The following is a 23600-nucleotide window of genomic DNA, read 5'->3' on the forward strand; positions in this document are numbered from 1 at the left end:
TTGGCCACTTCTAATACAAGTAACATACTTCAGCATTTATGGGCTGGTTTCCTCATCTGTAACATGAAGAGGCTGAACGAAATGCCCTCGGGGTCATCTTCCAGCCCTGACTCAAACAAATGAACACATATAAAGTGTTTTGGAAACCTTAAAGCAACGTGTCAGTGCTTGCGCTGATTAAAAATATTCATGATGATGATCCTAATCCTGAAAATGGGGAGAGGGGCTTGACTACATGTGACCTCTCTCAATTTAATATCCTACTATCTGCCCAAAGTCAGTTTCTCTACTAGGAAAATGGAGATGTAACACCCACCCTACTGGTCTGCTCCAACATGACAGAGATGTCACTGGTGAATAACAATTACCATTGTTTAGCTATAGGGGAAATCGAGGTCAGTAATAAAGGAGAATGAAGTAGGGGAGCAAACACAGGCTAGTTCTCCTGGAACAAGAAGACCACTGACTGCAACCCAAGTAGCCGAGGCCAGTCCTCCATGAGGGGTTGGGGGCACCCTTGCTGGGTTTCCGCACTTGGCCTTGGTACTGGGGAGAAGCTGAGACACTTCTGGACCGGGGACTCACCTTCCAGGGCTGGGATGACCGTCTTCCTTAGGGCCAGGACCAGCCCCAAGGGGGAGCCAAAGAGGAAGAAGTCCGAGATCTCAAATTCAAACTTTCCTAGGCTTCCAGTCCCATCCAGCATGGTGGAGCTGCTTGAGCGACGGGAGCTGGGGTCATTCCTCAACACGCTGGAATGTAGACTGTGGGGGAGAGGTCAGGCGTCCGTGAGACAGGCCAAGTCCTGGGGCTCTTACCCACCAGAGCTCGCCAACACCACCCACCCTGGGGGTCGGTGAGAGGATCGACACCAACTGGGTTGCCCAGCTCCGGCCCTTTCATTCCTAGCCCTTGGCCAAACTCTGACCAGGCTCCCCTGAGAAGAGGTCCCCAAAGGACAGCCTGGCCTCAACCTATTTAGCAAGGTGAATGGAAACCAGCCTGCCCTGGGGAAAGATTCAGCTGGGTAGGCTGATGAATCAATCAATAACTGGAATTCATTAAATGTAACAAAATGCTGGGCACTGGGTGAGGCACAAAGGAGCCTGTCCCTGCCCTCAAGGAGCTTATATCCTATAGGACAACATCCCTTGCCCAGAGCAGGATGCACAAGTGGGTAGCATATGGGCCCTTCTGCCTTGATCCTCAATATCCACTGGGCTAACAAAATCCAACCAAGCATCACCAAGGAGGCTTGGCAGGAGAGAACTGGTAGCGAAACTGAAGAAAGTTGCTTCCTTTGGGTGTAGTGGAAAGGCCACTAGATTGCAAGGTAAAAGACCTGGGTTTAATCCTGACTCTGACATTAAGACAACTGTGTGACCATGAGCAGATCATCTGACATCTCTGAGACTTCAGTATCCTTGAACTACTATACTTGAACTGGGTCATGGCGCAGCTCTGAAGAAAGCACTTTGCCAACCTTAACTTGCTCAAGATAGGTGAGCTATCCTATTATTTTTTTGAAGAAGACAGCATGATGCAATGGTGAGGGTTAGGAGGACGGGTTCAAATTCTGACTTGGACATTGACTAGCTATGTGACCCTGGACAAGTCACTCTACCTCTCAATCTCCCAGTTTCCTCATTTGTAAAACGGGGAGGTTGGACTTTAAAATCCCTCCTGGCTCTTTCAGTCGTTAACAGGACAGACCTCAGATTGCCATAATCACCCCTACATGGATCAACTAGAAAGGGGAACATTGGCCAGCTATTCCAATTCTCAACTCCCAGAAAGTGCTGGGGTGACCCCTCCCAGATCCCCCCCTTTTATCCCCCCATTACCTGGAGAGGAAGGCCTGATGCTGTTTTATAGTGTCCACTTCATAAGTGGATGAATCACTCCTCTTTCTGGGCAGCTGCTTCTTAGGGTCCTCGCCCCCGTTGCTGCGGGGGATGTCAATGTTGCTTCGGCTCAGATGACGGCTGCTTTCCAGGTTGGAGCTGCCGCTGCTGCCACTGCCACTGCCGCCACCGCCGCCACTGCCACTGCTGCCACCACCACCACCACCACCACCACCACTAGAACTCCCACTGCCGCCAGCACCGCCAGCACTGCCACCACCGCTGCCACTCCCAGAGCAGTGTGAGTTGTTCACCACGATGCCGGGGGACAGGAGGTCAGTGTCCTGGAACAGCGTCCCCACCAATCAACTTATTTCTGCCTAGGCACTAAACCAGCCCTGGGCTCTGTCCCCATCTCTCCAGGATACTGAGAGAATGTCCAGACCATGCTCAGGCAACTTGCCCATTGGAGAAGGCCAAGGGCATCTGGAGGAGAGGCCTCGTTCATACGGTGCCTGCCTAGACCATTCTCTGCCATGGAACTGGACACCATTGTATCAATATTTGCAAGATAAAAGCCCTCTCCCTTAGAACTGTATGAGCTGGTGCCCTGCCGGTGTGTACGGCTATCTGCTCCGCTAGGCTTTTGTGGTGGGTCGCTTCATCCTGTTCTTCCCCCTTCCCCCTTTTATTCTTTGTCATAAAGATCTCTAGGATGCAGAGACGAGTGGGAAGCATTGGGGAATGGAGGGAATGGAAAACCAAGGCCAGCAATAAAAATCCACTCTGTGTGTATGCTGTACACTCTGAATCCCCTTATCATGAAATAAAAGTCTCAGGGATCTCCAGGCCAGGCCCTAACCCTATTTCTCTATGTGCTTTCTTTCCCATTAGATTTTAAGCTCCTTGGGGGAAGGGCCTGTTCTCACTTTTACCTCTGTATTCCCCACTGTCTGGCACACAGTAGGGGCTTAAATAAATAATTAAAGACTGGCTGATCAAAAAATTCTTGTTGATTAATGAATGCATGGCTGAAGGAACTATAAGACAGCTGAGGATCAGGGCTCAATTCCTTCCTAGGACTTGAGAGCTTTTCCAAGAGGAGCCATCTGTCAGCTGAGGCATTGTGGTGCTATGGGAAAAGTTAGAGGGTAGGCCTTGCTTTAAGGCTGCCTTTGGCCCCTCGAAGTTCCTTCAAATGGGGCTTGCGCTCCTCACATGACCTGACCCCAAGGCTGGTGGTTAGGGACGGCCTGGGAGAGCCGAGGTTGAGTTGTTAGGACTGATATCCTAATTCAGAAAGCGTTGCCCCAGCCTCCTCACGTGCTGAGTCCATTTACTGAGCACCCACCAGGTACCCGAAAGCACAAGGCACAGGGCAGGCCTTGAGGCCACATATGACCCAGCAGGTCCTCAAGTGCGACCCTTTGACCAAATCCAAACTTCAGAACAAATTATTAAATGTGTGCTGAGAAAAAGTGTGGCATTGTGCCAGGGGCCAGGGAGAGAGAGACAAAATGGCCCATGCCCTCATGGAGCTTACAGTGACAGCAGTAAGAGCTGGCATTTACATAGCTCTTCAGAGTTTGCAAAGGGTATTACAATACGCTATCTTGCTCAATCCTCACTACAACCCCAACAAGCAGGTACGCTTATTATTTCCATTATACAGTTGAAGAAACTGAGACAGAGAGGCTAAGTGACTTGCCCAGAGTCACACAGCTAGAGGGTGTCTGAGGCAGGACTGGAACTCAAGCCTTCCTTACTCCAGGCTCAGGGCTCTATCCACTGGACCACCAACATGCCCAAGCTTACATTCAGTGCGGAGCATCTGTGTCCATGTTAATGTCTACACCCATGTCAGTATCTATCTGTATCTATGTGGATATCGACATCTCTGTGTCTATACTATATCTCAAGTCTATTTCTATACCTACATCTGTCTGCAGATAGATGTAGGTATAGAAAATAATATGTATTTTATGTAGAGGTGGATAGGACAGACAGCTCAACATGGTGGAAGAAAGAGCCCTGGTTTTGGAGCCAGAGGTACAGGGTTCAAAACCTGCTGCCGCCACAGTCTATGTGACTGGATTGCAAGTTACTTAATCTCTCTGGGCCTCAGTTTACTAACCTATAAAGGACATAAGGGGGGAGGGTAGGGTTGTCCTCCCAAAGTCTCTTCCAACTCAAGATATATGTTTTTGTGATTCTAATTTCGGAGGGAAGGAGGGAGACACAGAGACACAGAGAGAACTAACCAAGTACAGGGAACAGGAAAGGCCTGGCATCTAATGACTATAGGAGGGGCCACTCCAGTGAAGCCCTGAAGGGAGCTCAGGCCTCAGGAGGTGGAACGGAAAGGCAGTACATTCCAGGCAGGCAGGATGGTCAGTGCCAGGACTGGGGCTGAACTTGAGGAAGAGCTTGGGGCCTGGATGGCTGGAATAAACAGTATGTGATGGAGGGTAGTGGGAAATACCTGTACGCTCACCACACTTCCCCGGCGGCTGCTGTTCTGGCTTTCTGAGACAGTCTGGTTGCTGTAGCATAAGGCATCAAATGCCAGGATCCCTCCGACACAGTCCCCTATCAGGCAGACCTGGGAATAGACAGAGGCCCCAGCCTATGCATCAGATTTGCTCCCTGGGGCCTTAGGGAGCCCTCAAACAGGTGAATTTGAAAAATGAATGTGGAGAAAAGGCCCATCTCCCACCTCTAGCTAATAGAACTCGCCCTGGGACAGCCCAGAGGAGGGAATTTTTCCTCCCTACTGATGAGAGATTCTTTCAGGTTTCTAGTACCTGCCTACTCCAACTCACCCTCCCCTCCCTCTCTCAGTCACTACTCTGGGACCCACCTGCCCATTGAAGGTCATGCCATCCTGAGACTTGAGGAATTCGTTGTAGGCATGATTGGCCCGCTGAATCACCATGGCAACTGCCTCCTGGTACTGGGGTGAGGAGGTTGCCAGCAGAGGCAGGGCTGCGAGTGGGATGTGGTCCTGGCTGTTGGAGAGGCAGCCTTCATCATAGCTGTAGGGGCTTAGGCTGCAAGGTGAGAGAGGACATGGGTTAGAATTCATTTGTGACTTATTGATGCGTTATGGTTATATAGTGTTCATTTCTGGAAATGATACATAAATACACACACACACACACACACACACACACACACACACAGAGTGGCCCCTGGCCTGTAACCTTGTAACCAAGAATAATTAAGGAAATATATAAGGATGAATCAATAAATTAGGCCTAATTAAGCATCTGACATCCTGACGGTGTGTGACGGTGTATAGCACACTCCACCCTAGTAGTCCCCCACTTCTTGGCTAAGAGGCTCGAGGTGTGTTTCTTTATCTGGTCACCAGGACTGACGCTGGCTTTCCAGCTGCTCAGAGTTCAAGCTTCCTTGTACTGATCTTTGTACTGGTCACTGTAGCCCTCACGCCTCGGGCTGTTTATGTTGCTCCAAGAAGTCAAGAGGAATTTTCCCAGGTTTCTCCAAATCCCTCTTATTCATAACTTCTCATTATGTAATAACATTTCATTACATCTATCGATGACATTTACCAATCTCTGAGTATTCACTTTGCTCCCAGTTCTTTACTACCATAAAAAGCACTCCCGTAAATATTCTAGTAGATAGAAGCCTTCACTTTTTTCTTCTCCCTCCCTGGGATATAATGGGATCCCTGGGTCCAAGGATTTGGAGAGCTTAGTCACTTCGTTCCAGAGGGACCTGGGATTGATTCTTGTAACATGAATCCTTAAGAGGTCGGCAGGACCAAACCATCTATACGCCACCAGATTTGCCAGCCAACAGGAAGCCTGCCAGCCCCCCACTCAGGCAGAGAAATGGCTTGACCAAAGTCTATGCTATTTCTTTGGAGAGTCATTTTTCAGAATTTGAGGATACCTGTCTATTCAGTACTGGATGGAGATTTTACCCATGTGAGTCTCAGCTCCCACTGAGTCCTAACTTCTCTTTTAGGTCAAAGAAAACATTTCTGAAAGATTTTAATGAAGCATGCAGAAGAGAGGAAAGAAAAAAAGATGGGGGCAGTGGTGGATAAATACTTCCTAATAAGGAAACTGGCTTGGCATTGATGCATTGGGCGGTAGTGAGTTACCACTATGCTCTAAAGATTTAGAGCTGGAAAGGACCTCAGTTAATCTCATCCACCTGTTTTATTTTTTCCTTTACAGAGGAGGAAACTAAAGGCCACAGAGAAGTGACTTGCTCAAGGTCATGCAGATTTTGTACCCAGGTACTTTGACTCTAAATGAGGCTTTCCACTGTCGCACTGTTCTCTATCCCTACCCTAGGCCTAGAAGTCTGTCTGTAAGTAGAGGTGCCCGAGAGTCAGAAAGGAGTCTGAAGAGACTGCTTTTTAGGTAGAGGTTGGACAGAGTTGCCTCTGGGGTTTAGTGGCTCTAAGCGGATGAAGGTCATTCCCTAATTATCTTGTCTTCCATTCCCAGCACAGACTTCTAATGGGCCCAGGTCTAGAATGCCTTCCTCTGGGACAGCAGGATTTCCCTAGAAGGTTCCTGGCCCATTTGGGGCTTTGGGTGAAACTGCTGTAATCTGACTGACAGCAGAAGGGCTGGTAGGGCCCATTCCCAGGGAGACAGCCAACCCCTTCTGGGCTCTGGAAGTACACGGGTCAATTAGCTCAAGAGCTGGGATTAAGGGGGATGGTCCAGCCCATCTCTGCCACTAACACAATGGGACCTTCCCATGTTTCAGTTCCTCATCCATCAAATGATGGGGTCACTTTAGTGAGCCACTAAAGTTCCCTCCAACTCCAAATCTGTGATCACTTTATAAAAGAGGAAACTGAGAATCAGAGAGATGAAATGGTTGGTCCGAAGTCACGTGGGCAATAAGTGGCAGAAGTTGAACTCAGATTAAAATGGCATTCTGGTGACCCCAAGGTGAGCCTGGTAAGCACATAGGGCTTTTCCCACTCAGCCCACCACCTCCATCATCTTCATCATCTCAGCCTGGAGAGCTGATTAGGAACTCAGTCTTGCACGAGATGAACAAGACCCTAAGCCATGAACTTCTGAACAGACCCAAATTTGGTGTCTTCTCAGAACCCACGAGAGGTTTTCCTTGTGGGAAAGCCAGAAGGCTTACAGCCTTCCCCAATACAGATTCTACGGCAGGTAGGTGGTGCAGTAGAGAGAGTGCCATGCCTGGAATTAGGAAGACCTGAGTTCAGATCTGGCCTCAGATACTTACTAGCTGTATGACCCTGGGCAAGTCACTTAACCCTGTTTGCCTCAGTTTCCTCATCTGTAAAATGAGCTGGAGAAGGAAATAGCAAATATCTTTGCCAAGAAAACCTCATAATGGCATCACGAAGAGTCAGACATGACTGAAACAACTAAACAACAAAAAGGTTCAGATTCTGTTCTGAGAAAAGGTCTAAGGTGGCCACTTACTTGGAGACGAGGGAAAAGGCTTCAGAGCAGATAGGTGGGCAGGGGACCAGCTTGATGGTGATATGGCCGAGGGCAGAGGGGTAGTGCACTCGCATGACGGTGTCGAATGCTGTGGCGATGGTGTTGACATCACCCTGTTTCGAACTCTGGTCACCAGTTCCTGTGTCCAGGATGTTCCCACCATGTAGCACCAGCAGTAAGACGTGGATTTTAGAGGACTGCACCAGCGAAGGGCCGGCCTCATCCTAGGGCAGGGAGGGAAGGGGACAAATGCTGTCACGTTGCACAGGCAAAGGGCAGCCTGGTGTTCAGGTCCAAGCTCTCCTGATTTCAGGGAGTTCACGGATTAAGAGTGGACATGACAGTCATATGCATCGTTAGTGAAACTGAAGACTGTCAGAGCTAATAGGTTGCTGTCATCTTTCCAGTCGCTGTCTATATCCTGTGATAACTTAGCTGCGAATATAGTTCGTTCCTTGAGAGGGGGGCCTGCTTCACTTTTGTTTCTGTGTCCCCAGGTGCCTAGGATCGTGCCTGGCATCTCAGAGGCGATGGTAAATGCTTATTAAACTGATTCACTCACAGAAAGGACCCTTTCTGATCACCTATAGGGATGGGGAACCTGTGGTCCTCTAGGTCTTCAAGTACGGCCCTTTAACAGAAGCCTTAAGGCCGCAGGTTCCCCACCCCTGAAGCATTTTACAAAGAAGAAAATGGAGGCTCACTAAGTGACCTTCTTTGGGCAGAGAGATGGAAAGGGAATGACTTCTGAGGTGCTGAAGCATGACCCTGATCTGGGCGAGGGGCTGCCTCAACAAAGCACGCAGGAGCTGACTTTGTGTCTTCACAAGCCAGGGCAGATCCCCCTTAGACCCATAGCGCATTTACAAGGCACTTCCCAAAAAGCAGTTCTTGCCCTCTAGAGGAGATAACATGTAAATATGTCCACTTAAGATACATAAGGAAAGTGATTTACACTGCTGGTGACATAGATTTGAAGCTGGAAGGGACGCTGGAGGCCACTGAATCTAAACCCCCTCATTTTATAGATGGGAAAACTGAGGCCCAGAGAGTATACTTAGGCTGGTGACTTGATCAGGGTAACAAAGCTAGTAGTGTATCTGAGAAGGGATTTGAACCCAGGCTTTCTCGACTCCAGTACCCTTTCCATTTCATGCTCTTTAGGATTTTCCCTTTCACTGGGGCAGAGGAGGAAATCTCAGTGAATGAAATCCTGGACCCCAGAGGATTCCCTAGAGAGAGTGGATTGGCTGAGCTAGCATCCCTGAATCTCAGAGCAGGAAGGGACCTCTGAGGTGACCTCATCCACCTAGATGTGGGAGAATCCCCCCAGACCATCCCTGACAAGTGGCCATCCATCCTGGACTCGGAGCTGTCCCTATGGCCCATCGGAGTTGCTGATGCCTCTCACCCTTATGAAGTCTAAATTTGAACTCTCTCCAAGCCCTAGCCCCACCAGTGGCTCCTGACTCTGCCCTCTGGGGACAGGAGAACAAGGCAAGTCCTTTTTCTACTGGATATGCCAGCCCTTGGGATCCTAGAAGCCAACTCACTCACCTCCACCCCAAGTCTTCCCTCTCCAGGATAAACATTCCCCTAATAATAACGCCAGCTGACATTTACTCAGAGAGCACTCAAAGATTTCCATTATCTCACTGCAACCTCCCAACAATTCAATTCAGGATCACGAGTGCTTATTAAGGCTCTGGCCATGTGGCAGGCACCATGCTGGGCTGCAGAGACAGAGCAGGGAGGCTGCCGCTCCAGGTATCATTATGCTCATTTTACAGGTAAAAAAACAGAGGTTCAAGAAAGTTCAGTGATTCAGCCCAGTGTCACTCAGCCAACCAGGGTCAGCGGTGGTAGTCAAGCCCAGATCTTCTGATTTAATTCAGCACTGTTGCCACAGTAATGTATTTTGACATTGGCCTTGGGCAGATGGCTTTGGCCCCAACTTCCTCATCCACAAGATTCTGGACCGGGGCTTTGCATATGCTTCTCTGTCCTCAACTCCGCTGAACAAGATGGACCTCCCAGGGTAAGTTCATCACTTCCAAACATACTATCAAGCCTTCCTCAGTCTCTCCTCCCCTACAACTGGAGGCATGGACCGTAGAGGACCAAACTCCTCCCAATGCCTTCCTTTATAGTGGGCCCACCCCACTTCAAACCCATGCTTCTCTGCCTGGATTCAGCCCCACCTCTACTCTTCTGCCTCCTTTTCTGGGCTATTTCACCTCATGTGACTATAAGCTCCCTGAGGGTGGGGACTTTCTTCTTATGTATATCCCCAGCACACAGGACAGTGCCTAGCACTTAGTAAATCTTTGTTGGATACTGTATTGGAGAAGGTGCCTGAGATTCCATCTAGTTCTAAATCAATAAACTCAAGTACAACCTATCTGACATCCAGAAGACCAAGTGCACATGTATTTGCGGTATTTGCATCCAGTGCAGTCAGGAGTGTATGTGTATGTATATGTATATGTGTGCGCATGTATATGTGTATATGTGTATATGTTTATGTGTTTCCATACACACACACACACACACACAGAAAGGAGGGGGAGAATCAGGAACAAACTTTGTTGACCATTCTGATGGATGCTACCCAAAGCTCTATATGCTGTGAACCTGGGAGCAAAAGAGAGAGGCCAGGGATAAGGCCTGCTCTGTCTCTGGTCTAGGCCAAAATCAACTCAACGGATACCAATCAATGGATCAATCAGCAAGCATTTAGTAAAGTACCTACTTTGCACCAAGCCCTGGGGAACAGAGAGAAAAGAAAAAACAGTTTCTGCTTCCAAGGTGCTTACATTCTATTGGTGGAGATCACATAGACACATATAGATATATCCAAAATAAACAAAGTCTGTGCAGAGGAATTGGGCTTCCAAAGACATGAACAGGTTTGAAGCGAAGGGGGAGGAAGCCGGGCTTCCAGGAAGAAGAAAGTCTGAGCAGAGGTGCAGAGGCAGGAACGAATAAGGGAACCAGGGTGATGGGGCGTAGTGGACAAAAGGGTGCAGGCTACTGACAATGGATGAGCTCTGATGGAGAGCAGGCAGAGCAGTCTGGACCAAAAAGCAGTGGGGAGCTACAGCAGGTTTTGGAGACAGGAGCAACGATAGAGAATTCTAAGACTACTAGCTGGGTAGCTTGTAGAATATGGACTGAGGTAGGGGGAGGGGTTCCCCTCATTCCAACTCTCAACATCTACCTATTGAGCACCTTCTGGATGAACAGCAAGACCTTAGGTCAGAGATATGGTTGGCTCCACCAGAGCAGGTCCTGGAGTGGGAGACTACAGGGCCATAGATCTGGGGCTGGGAGGTGAATACTCTGCATAGATAAGTAACTAGGATACCCCAAATTAATGCAGACTTAAGTTTATTTGCCCACATTTTGAATTAGCTGTGTTCAAGACCTTGGAAACCAGATGACAACCAAGCCACCAACCTGGACCATCATTTCCTACTTATGGATCAGCCCAAAGTTATCACCTGGAAACTTGCTTCTCTGCAAGGTGGGGTGGCAAACCTGTACCCCGCCTGGGGTGAGACAGAGGGATCATAGGAACACTGATTTTAGAGTTCAAAGGGATCTTGAAAGTCAGCCAGCATAATGACCCTTTCATTTTACAGCTGGGGAAACTGAGGCCCAGAAATGTCAAAGGATTACAGAATCCTATCGCAGGAGATTTTAGGATCATAGATTAAGAGAGAGAAGGGATCTTATAGATCATGTAGTCCAATGGCTCTTAAAGGTGGGAGGGGGGAAGAGACTCTGCTGAGTTTGGAGTCAGAAAGACCTGAGTTCAAATCCAACCCCAGACCCTTACTAATTATGTGACCCTGTGCAGGTCATTTAGCCTCTGTTTACCTCAGATTCCTCATCTGTAAAATGGGGATAATAACACTACCTACCTTCCAGAGTTGTTGTGAGGATCAAATGAGATAATAGTATTTAGCACAATGCCTGGCACATGGTAGGCACTTTATAAATGCGAGTTCCCTTCCTCTGTGAATTTATTTTTTAAAACACATTTTGATTACGGAATTTCAATATAATCGGTTTCCTTTGCAATCCTATGCATTTTATTTTGTGCCTTTGGGAATACTGCTCAGAGAAGAGGTCTGGGACAAAAAAAGATTAAGAACCCCTGATGTAGTCTGGCACCCTTATTTCACAAACGAGAAGACAAAGCCTAGTGACGTTGCAGGATTCTTGGATCGTAGATGAAGAGGCAAGAAGGGATCTTAGAGATCGTATCGCCCAGTGCCCTCAATATACAAATGAGGAAACTGAGACCCGAGGAGGTAGAAGGATTTCTCCCAAGTCATACAGCTGATAAGTGGGAGAGCAGGGATTTGAACTCAGATCTCCTGACTCAAGGGCCAGAAATCCTTCAAGGGCATTGTTTGCCAAAGAAAAACTTTAGCAAAGACATCCCTGGCTTCTGGTTCTTGTATTATACTTTCATGACAAATCCGCAAGCAGGCTCACTGGAGTGCGTGTATCCATGTCCAAAGTTGGCTTCTTTGGGCCCCAGTTATAACCTCAGCTCTACCCAGAAAGGCCCCACTCAGGAGGCAATACCCCAATGACAGAGAAGCCAACATGAAGGTATACTCTTGACTTCACTGAGGCAAGGGGTTCGCTTGCTTAGGATGCTGGGTAAACACTTTCATAAAGCCCATTCACTGTTTTCACAGACTGTGCACACATATTTTTCTTTGTAAAGCCAGCAGAGGGCCAGTGGAGTGAGGGAGCCCGAGGGTTATTGTAAGAAGTTGAAAAAGAGATCGGACCTTGGGTGTGCAACCTGTCCACAGCCGGTCCGTGTGCAAAGCCCCCCAAAATGGATGCTGTTGGATGAGGTTATAAACCCAGACTCAGCTCTGGACTCTTGGAGGGCAGGGCTCACTCAGAGAAGCTGGGAGGACCTTGGAGATCATCACTCCCTTGCTTTACAAAGACCAGGAAGGCTGTAGGGGGCTGGCCCGAGGTCAGCCTAGTTAATGGCAGAGATATGAGACATCCAAGCAGATCTCCCAGCTCTCTGTCTCTTCCCATCACATTCCACTCCAGGCTAAAGAGGCTTCAGGCAGCTCGGGGACATGAGGCCAGGGACATCGCAGCACAAGGGCTTTTAATGTGTTGAGGGGACCTGGCCACCAGGCCTTGGGAGAGGCAGCTGGAGGAACTGAGAATGCTTACTAGAGAAAAGAAGAGAGGTGGAGGAGCTGGCTTCAAGGCTCCGAAAGGGCATTGATAAAGGCTGGCTCCCTTCTCCCCTTCTCTTGTGGAAGGGTCAAGGGCTCTCATAGGGAAGTGGGATTGGACTGATTCTGCTTGGCCCTGGAGGGCAGAACTGGGAGCAGCATCAGAGGCAGATTTAGGATCCATGGAAAGCAGGAGGATAGGGAACAAGCATTTACTAAGCACCTACTATGTGCTAAGTGCATCACAAATATTGGATCCTCACAACATCGTTGGATCCTCCAGTATCACTGGGTCCTCACAATGACTCTGTGATGTAGGTGCTGTTATCTCCATTTTACAGAGGAGGAAACTGAGGCAGAGGTGAAGTGATTTGCCCAGGGTCACACAGCTTAGAAAGTTGTCTGAGGCCAATTTGAGGCTTGGTCTTTCTAACCCCAGACCCAGTCCTCTATCCACTATGTGGATAGGTGCCTAGTTGCCTTGGAAGAAAAAACTTGCTAAAAATGAGACCTGTTGCAAACATGGGTTTGGATGGTCTTGGTTTCTTGGTCACTTACAACCTATGTGGTTTGGATGCATTCTTCCACCTCTCTGGGCCCTGGTTTCCTCATCTGTATTGAGAATGGGTTGGTTTAGACAGCCATCAAGGCCCTTTCTAGGTCTCAAGCCACAAGCCTGTGACCACTCAACCACGGGGACCTTTGAGAAGGGGCCTCTGAGGTCCCCTCCGGCTCCAGAGGCCCCGTAGGGAGGAGGGCCGAGCAGAAGCCCTGCCACCCCCTGATCCAGAGGCTTACCTCGGCAATGTTCAGCTGCTCCACGTTGCCAGCTTCAGAGTATTCATTGGCTGTTGGCTCAGTGTACAGATCATCTGCAACACAAAACCAGTGGCCAACATGACCAGAGGATTCTTTGTTTTTTTATTAAATTATTTTGTTTTCAGTGTTCTTCAATTACTTCCATATATCTTAGATTTCCCCCCTCCCCCCACCTCCTTCTACCCTCCCTCCCTGAGACGGTGTACAATCTTTATAGGTTCCACACATACATTCCTATTAAATACATTTTCACCTCAGTCATGTTGCATAGAATAATTAAAATGAATGGGAGAGACCATAAAACAAAATAAAACAAAACATAATACAAAAGAAAACTGACCAGAGGATTCTGAGAGATTCAGGGTGTAGATGTGTATTGGGGTAGAGAGCCAGTTCCCAAAGCTTCTGCCCATCCAGACCCTCCCTCCACCCTCAGCAACCTCATCCCCAGGACGGCAGAGCCATCAATGGCCCAGTCATACCAAGGACTGCCGGACTTGTGACTTCACGCAACTCTGCCCACGAGGGAGCAGCGATCACAGGAGCTGAAACAAAAACAGAGGGGGAGAGAGAAAGAGAGAGGCAGAGACAGAGACAGAGAGAGAGACAGAGACAAAGAGACAGAGAGACAGAGACAGAGAGAGACAGAGACAGAGAGAGAGAAAAAGAGAGAGAGAGAGATGTGGATTCTGGGCCTGGCTTCCATCCATCTCCTCCTCACCACCCAAGCTGAAGGCAAAGGGCACATCTGCTCATTACCATCTGATTCAGGGGTTTCGATCTTGTCCATAAGGTCATCTGAGCTCCATTTGGTGATTTCCTTGGGGAATGGCTCCTCACTGTCAGACAAGTCCTCTGGAGGGGAAAAAAGAGGGAGAGAGAGAAGGGGACAGGTGTATTTCTATCCCACCCATATCTGCTGGGTCATGACAGAGGGGCTCTGGATGTGAACCTAGGTGAACATCAGTCCATGTACAGAGGACTCTTCTTTAGAACAAAAGAGACACTTTTATTAGCTTAGCACACGATGATAGATTTAGAGGAGGAAGGGCATAAGCATTTACGTAGCCTCTACTATGTGCCAGGCACTGTGCTAAGTGCTTTCCAGTTTCTATCTCATTTACCCCTCACGTCTGATTCTTATCCACTGCAACTTGCTACCTGGTTATTGGTGAGAGATTTTCCTTCCATTCAGACCCTGGAAACTGGGCTCTATTGAATCTTACCCCAGTCCTCCATGAGAAAACGTTTGCTAAGATAGCTTTGTTTCAAAGGGTTTTGGGGTGTGGTTTTTTTTTTTTCAGAAATTATCTTTTGTTCTTAGAGAACCTTCATACCCAAGTCTATCCTTTCCTTGCTCAGACAAACACCTTAGCTTTTAAGTCCACAGGCTCACAAAGAGTTGATTTGGAGCTGCAGAGGACCTCAAAGGTGGTCTTGTCCATCCTCAACCCTCTCTTTTATTGAACACCTTGTCCAAAGCCCAGAGGCTAGGAAATCCAGGTCCCATGACCCCCCGAGTCCTGCACATTTTCCACTATCTCTCCAATGATCTTTTATTCCAACATGAATCAATGGAAATTGCTCTCATACAGAAGCAGAGGTTTGTAAAATAATTAACAACCAGATCAATGAATGAATCAGCAAGTGTTTATGGAATGCCTACAAGCTAGATGGCACCATAGTGGATAGAGAGCAGGGCATTTGGAATCAGGAAGACTCATCTTCTTGAGTTCAAATCCAACCTCAGACACTTCCTAGCTGCATGACCCTCGACAAATCACTTAACCTCTGCTTGCCTCCGTTTCCTCATCTGTCAGATGAGCTAGAGAAGGAAATACTCCAGTGTCTTTGATAAGAAAACATCAAATTGCATCATGAAGAGTTGGACATGACTGGGAAAAAAAAGGACAGAATAAATACAGTATACAGGCACTGTACTCTAGAGTGTGAGGATCCAAAGACAAAGAATGAAACAGTTCTTGCCCTCAAGGAGCTTACCTTCTTGAGGGGGAGACAGCATGTGTCTAAGAAAAAATACGAATAATAACATTTACACAGAGTTTTAAGGTTTGCAAAAACACATAATATTATATATGATATTATAATAATAATAGCACCATTTATATACAGCTATGTGCCAGGCATTGTTCTAAGTCCTTTCTAACGATCATCTCATTTGATCTTCACAACAGCCCTGGGAGGTCGGTGCTACTATTATCCCCATTTTACAGTTGAGGAAACTGAGGCAAACAGAGATTTAAGTGACTTGCCCAAGGTCACACAGGTATTAAGGATTTGAGGCCGAATGGAAACTCAGATCTTGACTCAGGGCCCAGAGCTCTCTATCTACTGTGTTCCATTTATTCTAATGCTCTACTTTGTGATTAGGCATCAATCTGCCATGAAGTTTTATTTAATTCAACATTAACCTATTTCCAAGCCATTTCTATCGTACAGAAAGAAATGTCCAAACTAGCATAGTCCCTCACGCCCCTCTGACATGACTCACTGCCTTGAGGCATGTACAGAAATCTTGAACAAGGTAAAAAGGTCTAAAAATAGAGCCTGGGCTAACCAAACTTCCCAAAATGAGCAACCACATCTCCATCTCCCTCCTCCCCCACTGTCTCAGAGGGATCTATGGGGGTTCTTCCCACGCAGCCTGAATCCAGATTGAACAGGAGACTGTTTGAGTTCAGCTATAAGTTGGGCTGACCCTAGATGAATACGTTCCGGGGATAGATAAAGGGGATTGTTCTTAAGTGAAGGATGCCCCAATCACCACCAGGGTGGGGAAGGCAGTGTAGTTTCTGGATATCAAGCTTAATCTATTCACCTGATGAAAGGCCCCTTTCCTTTTGGTCCTGATCAATCCCCCTCATCTTTCCAATCTTCCCCAGGAGTCTGTAAATGGCTTTGGAGAGAAATATTATTTCTTAATATTTCTAGAGAAACTACAAATGTAAATTACACATATGCTTCCATACACACACATATATACATGTCACATATATATTTTATTATGTACAAAAATGTGTGTATATAAATTGTATGTGTATACGTGTGTGTCATATGAGCTACTTTCTTAGACCTAGCTGTAATGCGTAAAAGCGCCAAGTAATTCAGGAAGATACTAGCAGCCAGGATGAGATCAATTAAGGCTTTGTGTACAAAGTAGAGTTCACTGCGCTGAGATTCAAAGGAAACCGGAGATCCTGAGAGACAAGAAGAGAGAGCCCTGGTGAGGCAGTAAACACTGACGAAGTACTAGGGACTGTGCGACAGAGATACAAAAAGAGGTAAAAGACAGCCCCTGCCCTCAAGGAGCTCCCACTCCTACGGAGGGCATGAACGGCAGTCCTTGTGAAGATAGAACCAAGAGATGAAACACTGTTAATGAGGAACAGCAGGATGGGCCATTTGATGGGACTGTAGGGTTTGCTAAGGTGGCACGTTGGGTAGAATGCTGAAATCAGAAAGACCTGACTTCAAATATAGCCTCAGATACTTCTTAGCTGTGTGACCCTTCCTAGGCATGTCATTTAACCTCTCTCTGCCAGTTTCCTCAACTGTATAACAGGGGTTAATAACATCATCCACCTCCCAGGATTGTTGTAAGGATCAAATGAGATAATATCTGTAGAAAGCAAAGACTTAAAGTGCTGTATCAATGCTAGTTATTATTAGTACTATTATTAATAAGGCTGGAAAGATAGGTCAGAGGCAGATAGTGAATGACTTTAAATATTACTAGCATCAAGGAATTACTAGAGATTCTTGAATAATAATAGCCAGCATTTATAAAAGGCTGCTAGGTGACACAGTGGATAGCATGCCTGGTCTAGAGTCAGGAAGATCTGAGTTCAAATCCAGCCTTGGATACTTCCTAGCTGGGTGACCCTGGGCAAGTCACTTAACGCTGTTTGCCTCAGTTTCCTCATCTATAAAATGAACTGGAGAAGGAAATGGCAAACTACTCTAGTATCTTTGCCAGAAAGATCTCAAAATGGGGTCATGGAGAGTTGGACATGACTGAAATGACTCAACAGCAATAGTCATTTATAATATATCATGTTAAGGCCTGTAAAGTGACCTTTACAAATATTCTCTCATTGGACCCTCACAAGAGTTCTGGGAGGGAAGATGTTCTTATTATCCCCATGATGATTACTGGGTCTTCTGGAGCCCACCCACTGCCTACCTTGGTATGCCCTACAGCACCAGCTGGCTGAGTCGCTGCTTCTGAGGCAGCGCTTTAGAGAAATCACTTTGATGGCTGAGTGGGGGAGGCCAGGCTGGGAGACCAGAGTCATATAGCCGGGTCCTCAGTGCGACAAGTGATGACATAGTCACAGGTATGCAACTTCACACCATTCTGAGTTCCCACTATGCAATGACATCTTTACAATCATATAAAATTTAACAAAGGCTTCCAGCCCAGTGGAAATGTCGTATGAGTTGCTTCTTTGGAACTCGCTGTAATTCAGGTGAGAGGCCAGATTAGAGACAAGAGTCCTAGAACATACCAACACACCCACCAGGACTTTCCAATGGACCTTCTCAAAAAGTAAGGGGTCCTGAGCCACTAGCCTCAGTGGACGACTTCTCTGGAGTGCTCAGAAAAAGAGCCAAAGTTGGCAAAGGGGGAGCTGGAGACAGGAGAGGAAGGTGTTAAATTCCCCCCCAATCTGTTTCTAGTTCTGCTTCAGATAGGAGTGGTCAAGTAAAAGAGAGTTAAACTCTGGTCCCCAGGCTTGGTGGTATGTACCTACTTTGCCTAAACCTATTTGGTTAAAGTCAATTTGCTTAAAAGCAGCTGGCCTGGGGTAGGGTGGGGCAGGGTGATGTGCGTGTGACTCTCTAAACCTGAGACATGGGCATGCCATCCTATTCCCCTCCAAGAAGAGAGGGCTGGACAATGAAAGCACTAAATGTCCTCCTGGCTCTTACGTTCATGATGCTCCTTCCTCTCCATTTACCTGGCCACCCTGCTACTGCAGACCCTTATCACCCCTCACCTTGACTAGTATGATGGCCTCCTAATTGGTCTCCTTGCCTCAAGTCTCAGCTGCCAAAGTCACCTTCCTAGAGCACAGAGTTGACTGAGTCACTCAAGAAATTCCAGTGGCTCCCCATTACCTCTGGGATCAAAAACAATTTCCTGTGTTGGGTGTCTAAAAACTGTTCCCATCCTATACACCAAGATGTTATTATCTCTAAGTTCAATCGAATATTCATGAAACTTATTTGCAGAATCAGAGTATTAGAGAGTGGGAAGGACTTCAGTCTGACCCTTACACCAGAAGGAATCCCTGCTCGAGACTAGAGGCAGTTAGATGGCTAGATCACTGGGCCTGGAGTCAAGGAGACCTGAGTTCAAATCTAGCCTCAGATACTTGCTAGCTGGGTGACCCTGGATAAGTCACTTCACCCTGTCTGCCTCAGTTTCCTCATCTGTCAAATGAACCAGAGAAGAAAATGGCAAACCACTCTGGTGTCTTTGCCAAGAAAACTCCAAATGGGATCACAGAGAGTCAGACATGACTGATATGATGAAACAAAGACAGTAACAATACTAGCATGACTAGTAGTCAACTAGTCTCATTGTCTGGAGCAGAACAATATATTCTATGGGCTATTTCTGTGCCTGAAGATCCATCTCCCACCTCTGAGCCTTTGCCCATCTCTTGGTGGCTGAGCAGGGCCTGCCAGGCCAAGGCTGAGGTGTGGAGGAGGGTTGAACACAAAGTTTTTCCCTGCACTACTTAGCACTGAGCAGCAGTACACTAAGAGGTACGCCTTTTGCTACCCTGCCTTAGCCTGTAAGCTCTATGAGGGCAGAGGCTGTCTCGGTTTCCCTTGAACACCTCAGGGTGAAGGCTTCATTGAATTTAATTGCTATTCCTTTAAGTTTCAACCTTCTACTCCTGACCTAGCCCCAAGGCCACAGTTCCAAAGGCCCTTTAGTAAGAACAAAGCCCAGGAATCAGAGAGACGGACATCCTGCCCAGCCTGAGGTGGGGCCAGGGCCGGGTTGGCCAGGCAAGGTCCCAGGGCCCTTTGGCAATGTCCTAGGGAGGAGGAAATACACTCGAATTCTTTTTCTGGTGACAAACTTTGACTCTAGGGTTCAAGGCAATGAAGATGGGCCCATTACTACCATGGGTGTGGCGAAAAGGCATTTGCTGCTGTGTTCGTTCTTGGGAGCAGCTGCCCCAAGATGATCCCACTGCCAGTGCCTGGGCACTGATTTCTGTCTTTCCTCCTCCAAGGACACTTTGGCTTGGGACCCCACCCAAGAGTGATACTAGGCGGTCAAGAGTCAGAGACTTACTTGGCCAAGGCCGTCCAGCAGGGCTGGGAGCATGAGCCGGCATTTAGTTCTGAACAATGGGATTCACTCAGGAAGGGTGGGTTCTGGATGTCGGCCCCCCTGATCTCCTCAGCCTTGCCAATCTAGCCCATATACAACTGCCAATGTTCCATTCTTATCTGGGCAATTACTCATATTCAGGGAGGGTCTTCCTGGAGGAAAACAGAACTGAAGTTCAAAGGGGTTAGAGCCTTGGGTATAAAGCTCCCAACTCGTGGCATAGTGCTTGGCATAGAGCGGGCACTTACTGCTTATTGACTGATTCTACTTCAATTGAGTTAGTTCTGCTGGAATCAGGTTTTAAGACTGAACATTCTTCATGTTCAATAGAATGTTAGGTCCCGGAGGACAGGGGGCGATTTCATTTGTAAGTCCTCCAGTACCCATAACCGTGCCCAGCACATAGTAGGCACTTAACAGATATATGCTGATTAACTGGCAGCAAGATGGCACAGTGGACAGAGCATTGAGCCCAGAGTCAGGAAATTGTTGTTCAGTCATTTCAGTCACGTACGACTCTTCTGGACCCCACTTGGGTTTTCTTGGAGTAGTTGGGCATTTCTTTCCACAGCTCATTTTACAGATGAGGAGACTGAGGCAAACAGGGTAAAGTGACTCGCCCAGGGTCAACCAGCTAGTGAGTGTCTGAGGCCAGATTTGAACTCATGAAGATGAGTCTTCCTGATTCCAGGAAGTCAGGAAGACCCAAGTTCAAATCTAGCCTCTGATAATTATTAACTGCTGTCTTCCTCACATTCCTCATCTGTAAAATGGGGATAATAATAGCTCCTACTTCCCAGAATTGTTGTAAGGATAAAACAAGATAACTGTAAAGTGCTTTGCAAATCTTAAAGCATTGTATAAAATACCAGCTGTTATGATTAATAATTGATGGGCATCAAGACTGCAGTCTTTCTCTTTGCCTCTAGAAAAGTTCTTCACCTTTTTGGGGTTGTGAACCCCTTTTGTGTTTTATGGACTCCACATCATAATTCTGTTTAAAGAAAGCATAACTGAAGGAAATATTAAATTTTGGTTAATGAAAACAAAGATGCTATTGTTTTTCCCATACAAATTCAGGGACCATTGCAAATCTATCCATAGAGTCTTCGTGGGGAAGGGGTATGTCATCAGGTTAGGAGGCCATTTGAGAAATGTATGGATCAGTCTTAATTCTTTTTCACAGATTCTCAGAGTTGGAGGAAAGGATCAAAGCCATCAGAACCCATCTAATTCAACCAGAAGGTGAACATGAGCCTCAGAATGGTCATCCAGGCTCTGCTAGATGATCTCGGGTCATGAGGGACCCTGACCCCCATCCCCGCCTTGAATTAAGGAACTGTTTTATCAGGCAACTTTCAATGATTGATTTCTGGGGACCAAGGGGACCAAGTCAAAAAAGCCTGATCTCTCCCTCTTCCACATGACGGCCCTTGACATCCTTGAAGGCAGCTGTTGGGCAGTCCTGAATTGTCCCATTCTCTAGACTAACCAGCTTTGATTCAGTTTGGATGTTTGATCAAGGAATGCTTGAAGTTCTTCACTGATTTTGGCCCTTCTAGCACACAGCCCTCTTGACCAGAGTCTTTGATCTGACCCTCTGCTCTCTCATGCTCTCATTCAGTTCTAGGCTGCCCTGTGGCTGCTGGGCAGTTGTCCCATATCCCATCCCAGTCCTTCATCAGATAAGTTCCATGACACAAATGATTACCTGTGGGTTTCCCCCATACCTAGGCCAACTGTCTACACACAGCAGATGCTCAATAAAAGATTCTTGTACATGACTGACATGGAAATACATTTTGCATAATTTCACATGTGTAACTAATACACATTGCTTGTCTATACAATGGAGGGATATGCGGAAAAAATTCAAAATCGTTTTTAAAAAAGGAATGTTAAAATAAATAAATAATAAATGTGTTTAAAAAAATTAAATGTTACTGAATAAATGCATCCAGGGCAAAGGAATAGAAAAAAGGGGCTTGCATTAGGCTTGTAATGAAACGAAGCTAATCAATTATTGAAGTGTTGAGTGGAGAAGTTAGAAAAGATGGCTGCACTTTGGGGTTTAGGAATAATGCACTGAATGCACGCTGATGGAAAATGGAGATCATTATTTTCTTATTACGCAGTTCCCCAAGTGCCTGGTATAGCGCTTGGCATATAGTAGGTGCTTAATAAATACCTGACTGATTTTTGTGGAAGCACAAGACTGAGGGGGCCTTTTGTTCTTCCAGATGAATTTTGATATTATTTTTTCCAGCTCTAGAAAATAATTCTCTGACAGTTTGATTGGTATGGTACTAAATAAGTAAATTAATTTAGGTAGAATTGTCATTTTTATTATATTGGATAAATGGTCAAAAGATAAGAACAGGGAGTTTTCAGAGGAAGAAATTAAATATATCTATAGTCATATGAAAAAATGCTCTAAATCACTATTGATCAGAGAGATGCAAATCAAAACAACTCTCAGGTACCACATCACACCTATCACATTGGGTTACATGATGAAACAGGAAGATGATAAATGTTGGAGAAGATGTGGGAGAGTTGGAACACTAATTTATTGTTGGTGGAGCTGTGAGCTGATCCAACCATTCTGGAGAGCAATTTGGAGCTATGCCCAAAGGGCTATAAAAATGTGCATACCCTTTGACCCAGCAATATCACTTCTAGGACTGTATCCCCAAGAGATCATAAAAATGGGAAAGGGTCCCACATGTACACAAATATTTATAGCAGCTCTCTTTGTGGTGGCCAAAAACTGGAAATCAAGGGGATGCCCATCAATTGGGGAATGAATGAATAAATTATGGTATATGAATGTAATGGAATTCTATTGCGCTACAAGAAATAATGAACATAAAGACTTCAGAGAGGCTGGAAAGACTTGTATGAACAGATGCTGAGCGAAAGGAGAAGAACCAGGAGAACTTTGTGCACAGCAGCAACCACAGTGTGTGAGGATTTTTTCTGGTACACTTAGAACTTCATTGCAATGCAAGGACTTAAAAAATTCCCAATGGTCTTTTAAGGCAAAATGCCTTCCACATCCAGGGAAAGAACTATGGAATTCAATCGCAGAATGTAGCAGATCATTTTCTTTTGTATTACGTTTTGGTTTGTTATATGATTTCTCCCACTCATTTTAATTCTTCTAAACAACATGACTATAGTGAAAATGTATTTAATAGGAATGTATGTATAGAGCCTACATAATATGCTGGCTTGGGGAAGGAGGGGGAGGGAGGGGGAAGGGAGGGGAAAAAAACCCTAAGTGATATGGTAGTGATTGTAGGACACTGAAAATGAAATAAAATAAAAAAAAAAGACTGAGGGGAGAAAAGAGTTACCTCCCGATTATGGAATGGCTAAATAAATATGACTGTTCTGTAAGATATGATGAATGTGTGTGTGTGTTTGTCCTTCATTGCTGAAGAAGACCATACCATCAGAGAAATAATGACATGACTTGCACTTGACTTTGTGTTAAGTGAGGGAGGGCTGTGCAGGTCACCAGTTTCACTTCTCTTCCAGAGACATCCGAATCCAGTGACCAGATATTCATCAGGATGACTGGAGATGATCCAGGATGAGGCAATTGGAGTTAAGTGACTTTCCCAAGGTCACATAGCTACTGAGTGTCAAGTAACTGAGGTGAGATTTAAACTCAGGTCCTCCTGACTCCTGCACTGGTGCTCTATCCACTGCACCACCTAGCTGCGGGATATGATGAATATGATAAATACAGAGAAGCATAGGAAAATTTAGATGAACTGATGCAGAAGGAAGTGAGCAGAACCATGAAAACACGATCATTGTAGAGTAAATAGGAAGAATAGCAAAGAAAACA

General features: G+C 46.4%; 1 protein-coding gene across 6 annotated transcripts in view; it reads right to left on the bottom strand.

Annotated features, from left to right (window-relative positions):
• Window positions 1-23600, bottom strand: part of PITPNM2 (phosphatidylinositol transfer protein membrane associated 2) — a 206628-nt gene that overhangs the window by 21078 nt on the left and 161950 nt on the right. For all 6 annotated transcript variants that reach the window (XM_072600627.1, XM_072600628.1, XM_072600624.1 and 3 more), the window contains 8 exons: window positions 14125-14220; window positions 13848-13910; window positions 13345-13418; window positions 7301-7545; window positions 4705-4894; window positions 4327-4446; window positions 1845-2188; window positions 586-764 (listed from right to left, as the gene is read on the bottom strand). In XM_072600627.1, coding sequence (XP_072456728.1) covers window positions 586-764; window positions 1845-2188; window positions 4327-4446; window positions 4705-4894; window positions 7301-7545; window positions 13345-13418; window positions 13848-13910; window positions 14125-14220 — 1311 coding nt within the window. The remainder of the gene's footprint in view (window positions 1-585; window positions 765-1844; window positions 2189-4326; window positions 4447-4704; window positions 4895-7300; window positions 7546-13344; window positions 13419-13847; window positions 13911-14124; window positions 14221-23600) is intronic.

This window comes from Notamacropus eugenii, chromosome 4, assembly GCF_028372415.1.
Source record: "Notamacropus eugenii isolate mMacEug1 chromosome 4, mMacEug1.pri_v2, whole genome shotgun sequence".
Classification (NCBI taxonomy): domain Eukaryota; kingdom Metazoa; phylum Chordata; class Mammalia; order Diprotodontia; family Macropodidae; genus Notamacropus; species Notamacropus eugenii.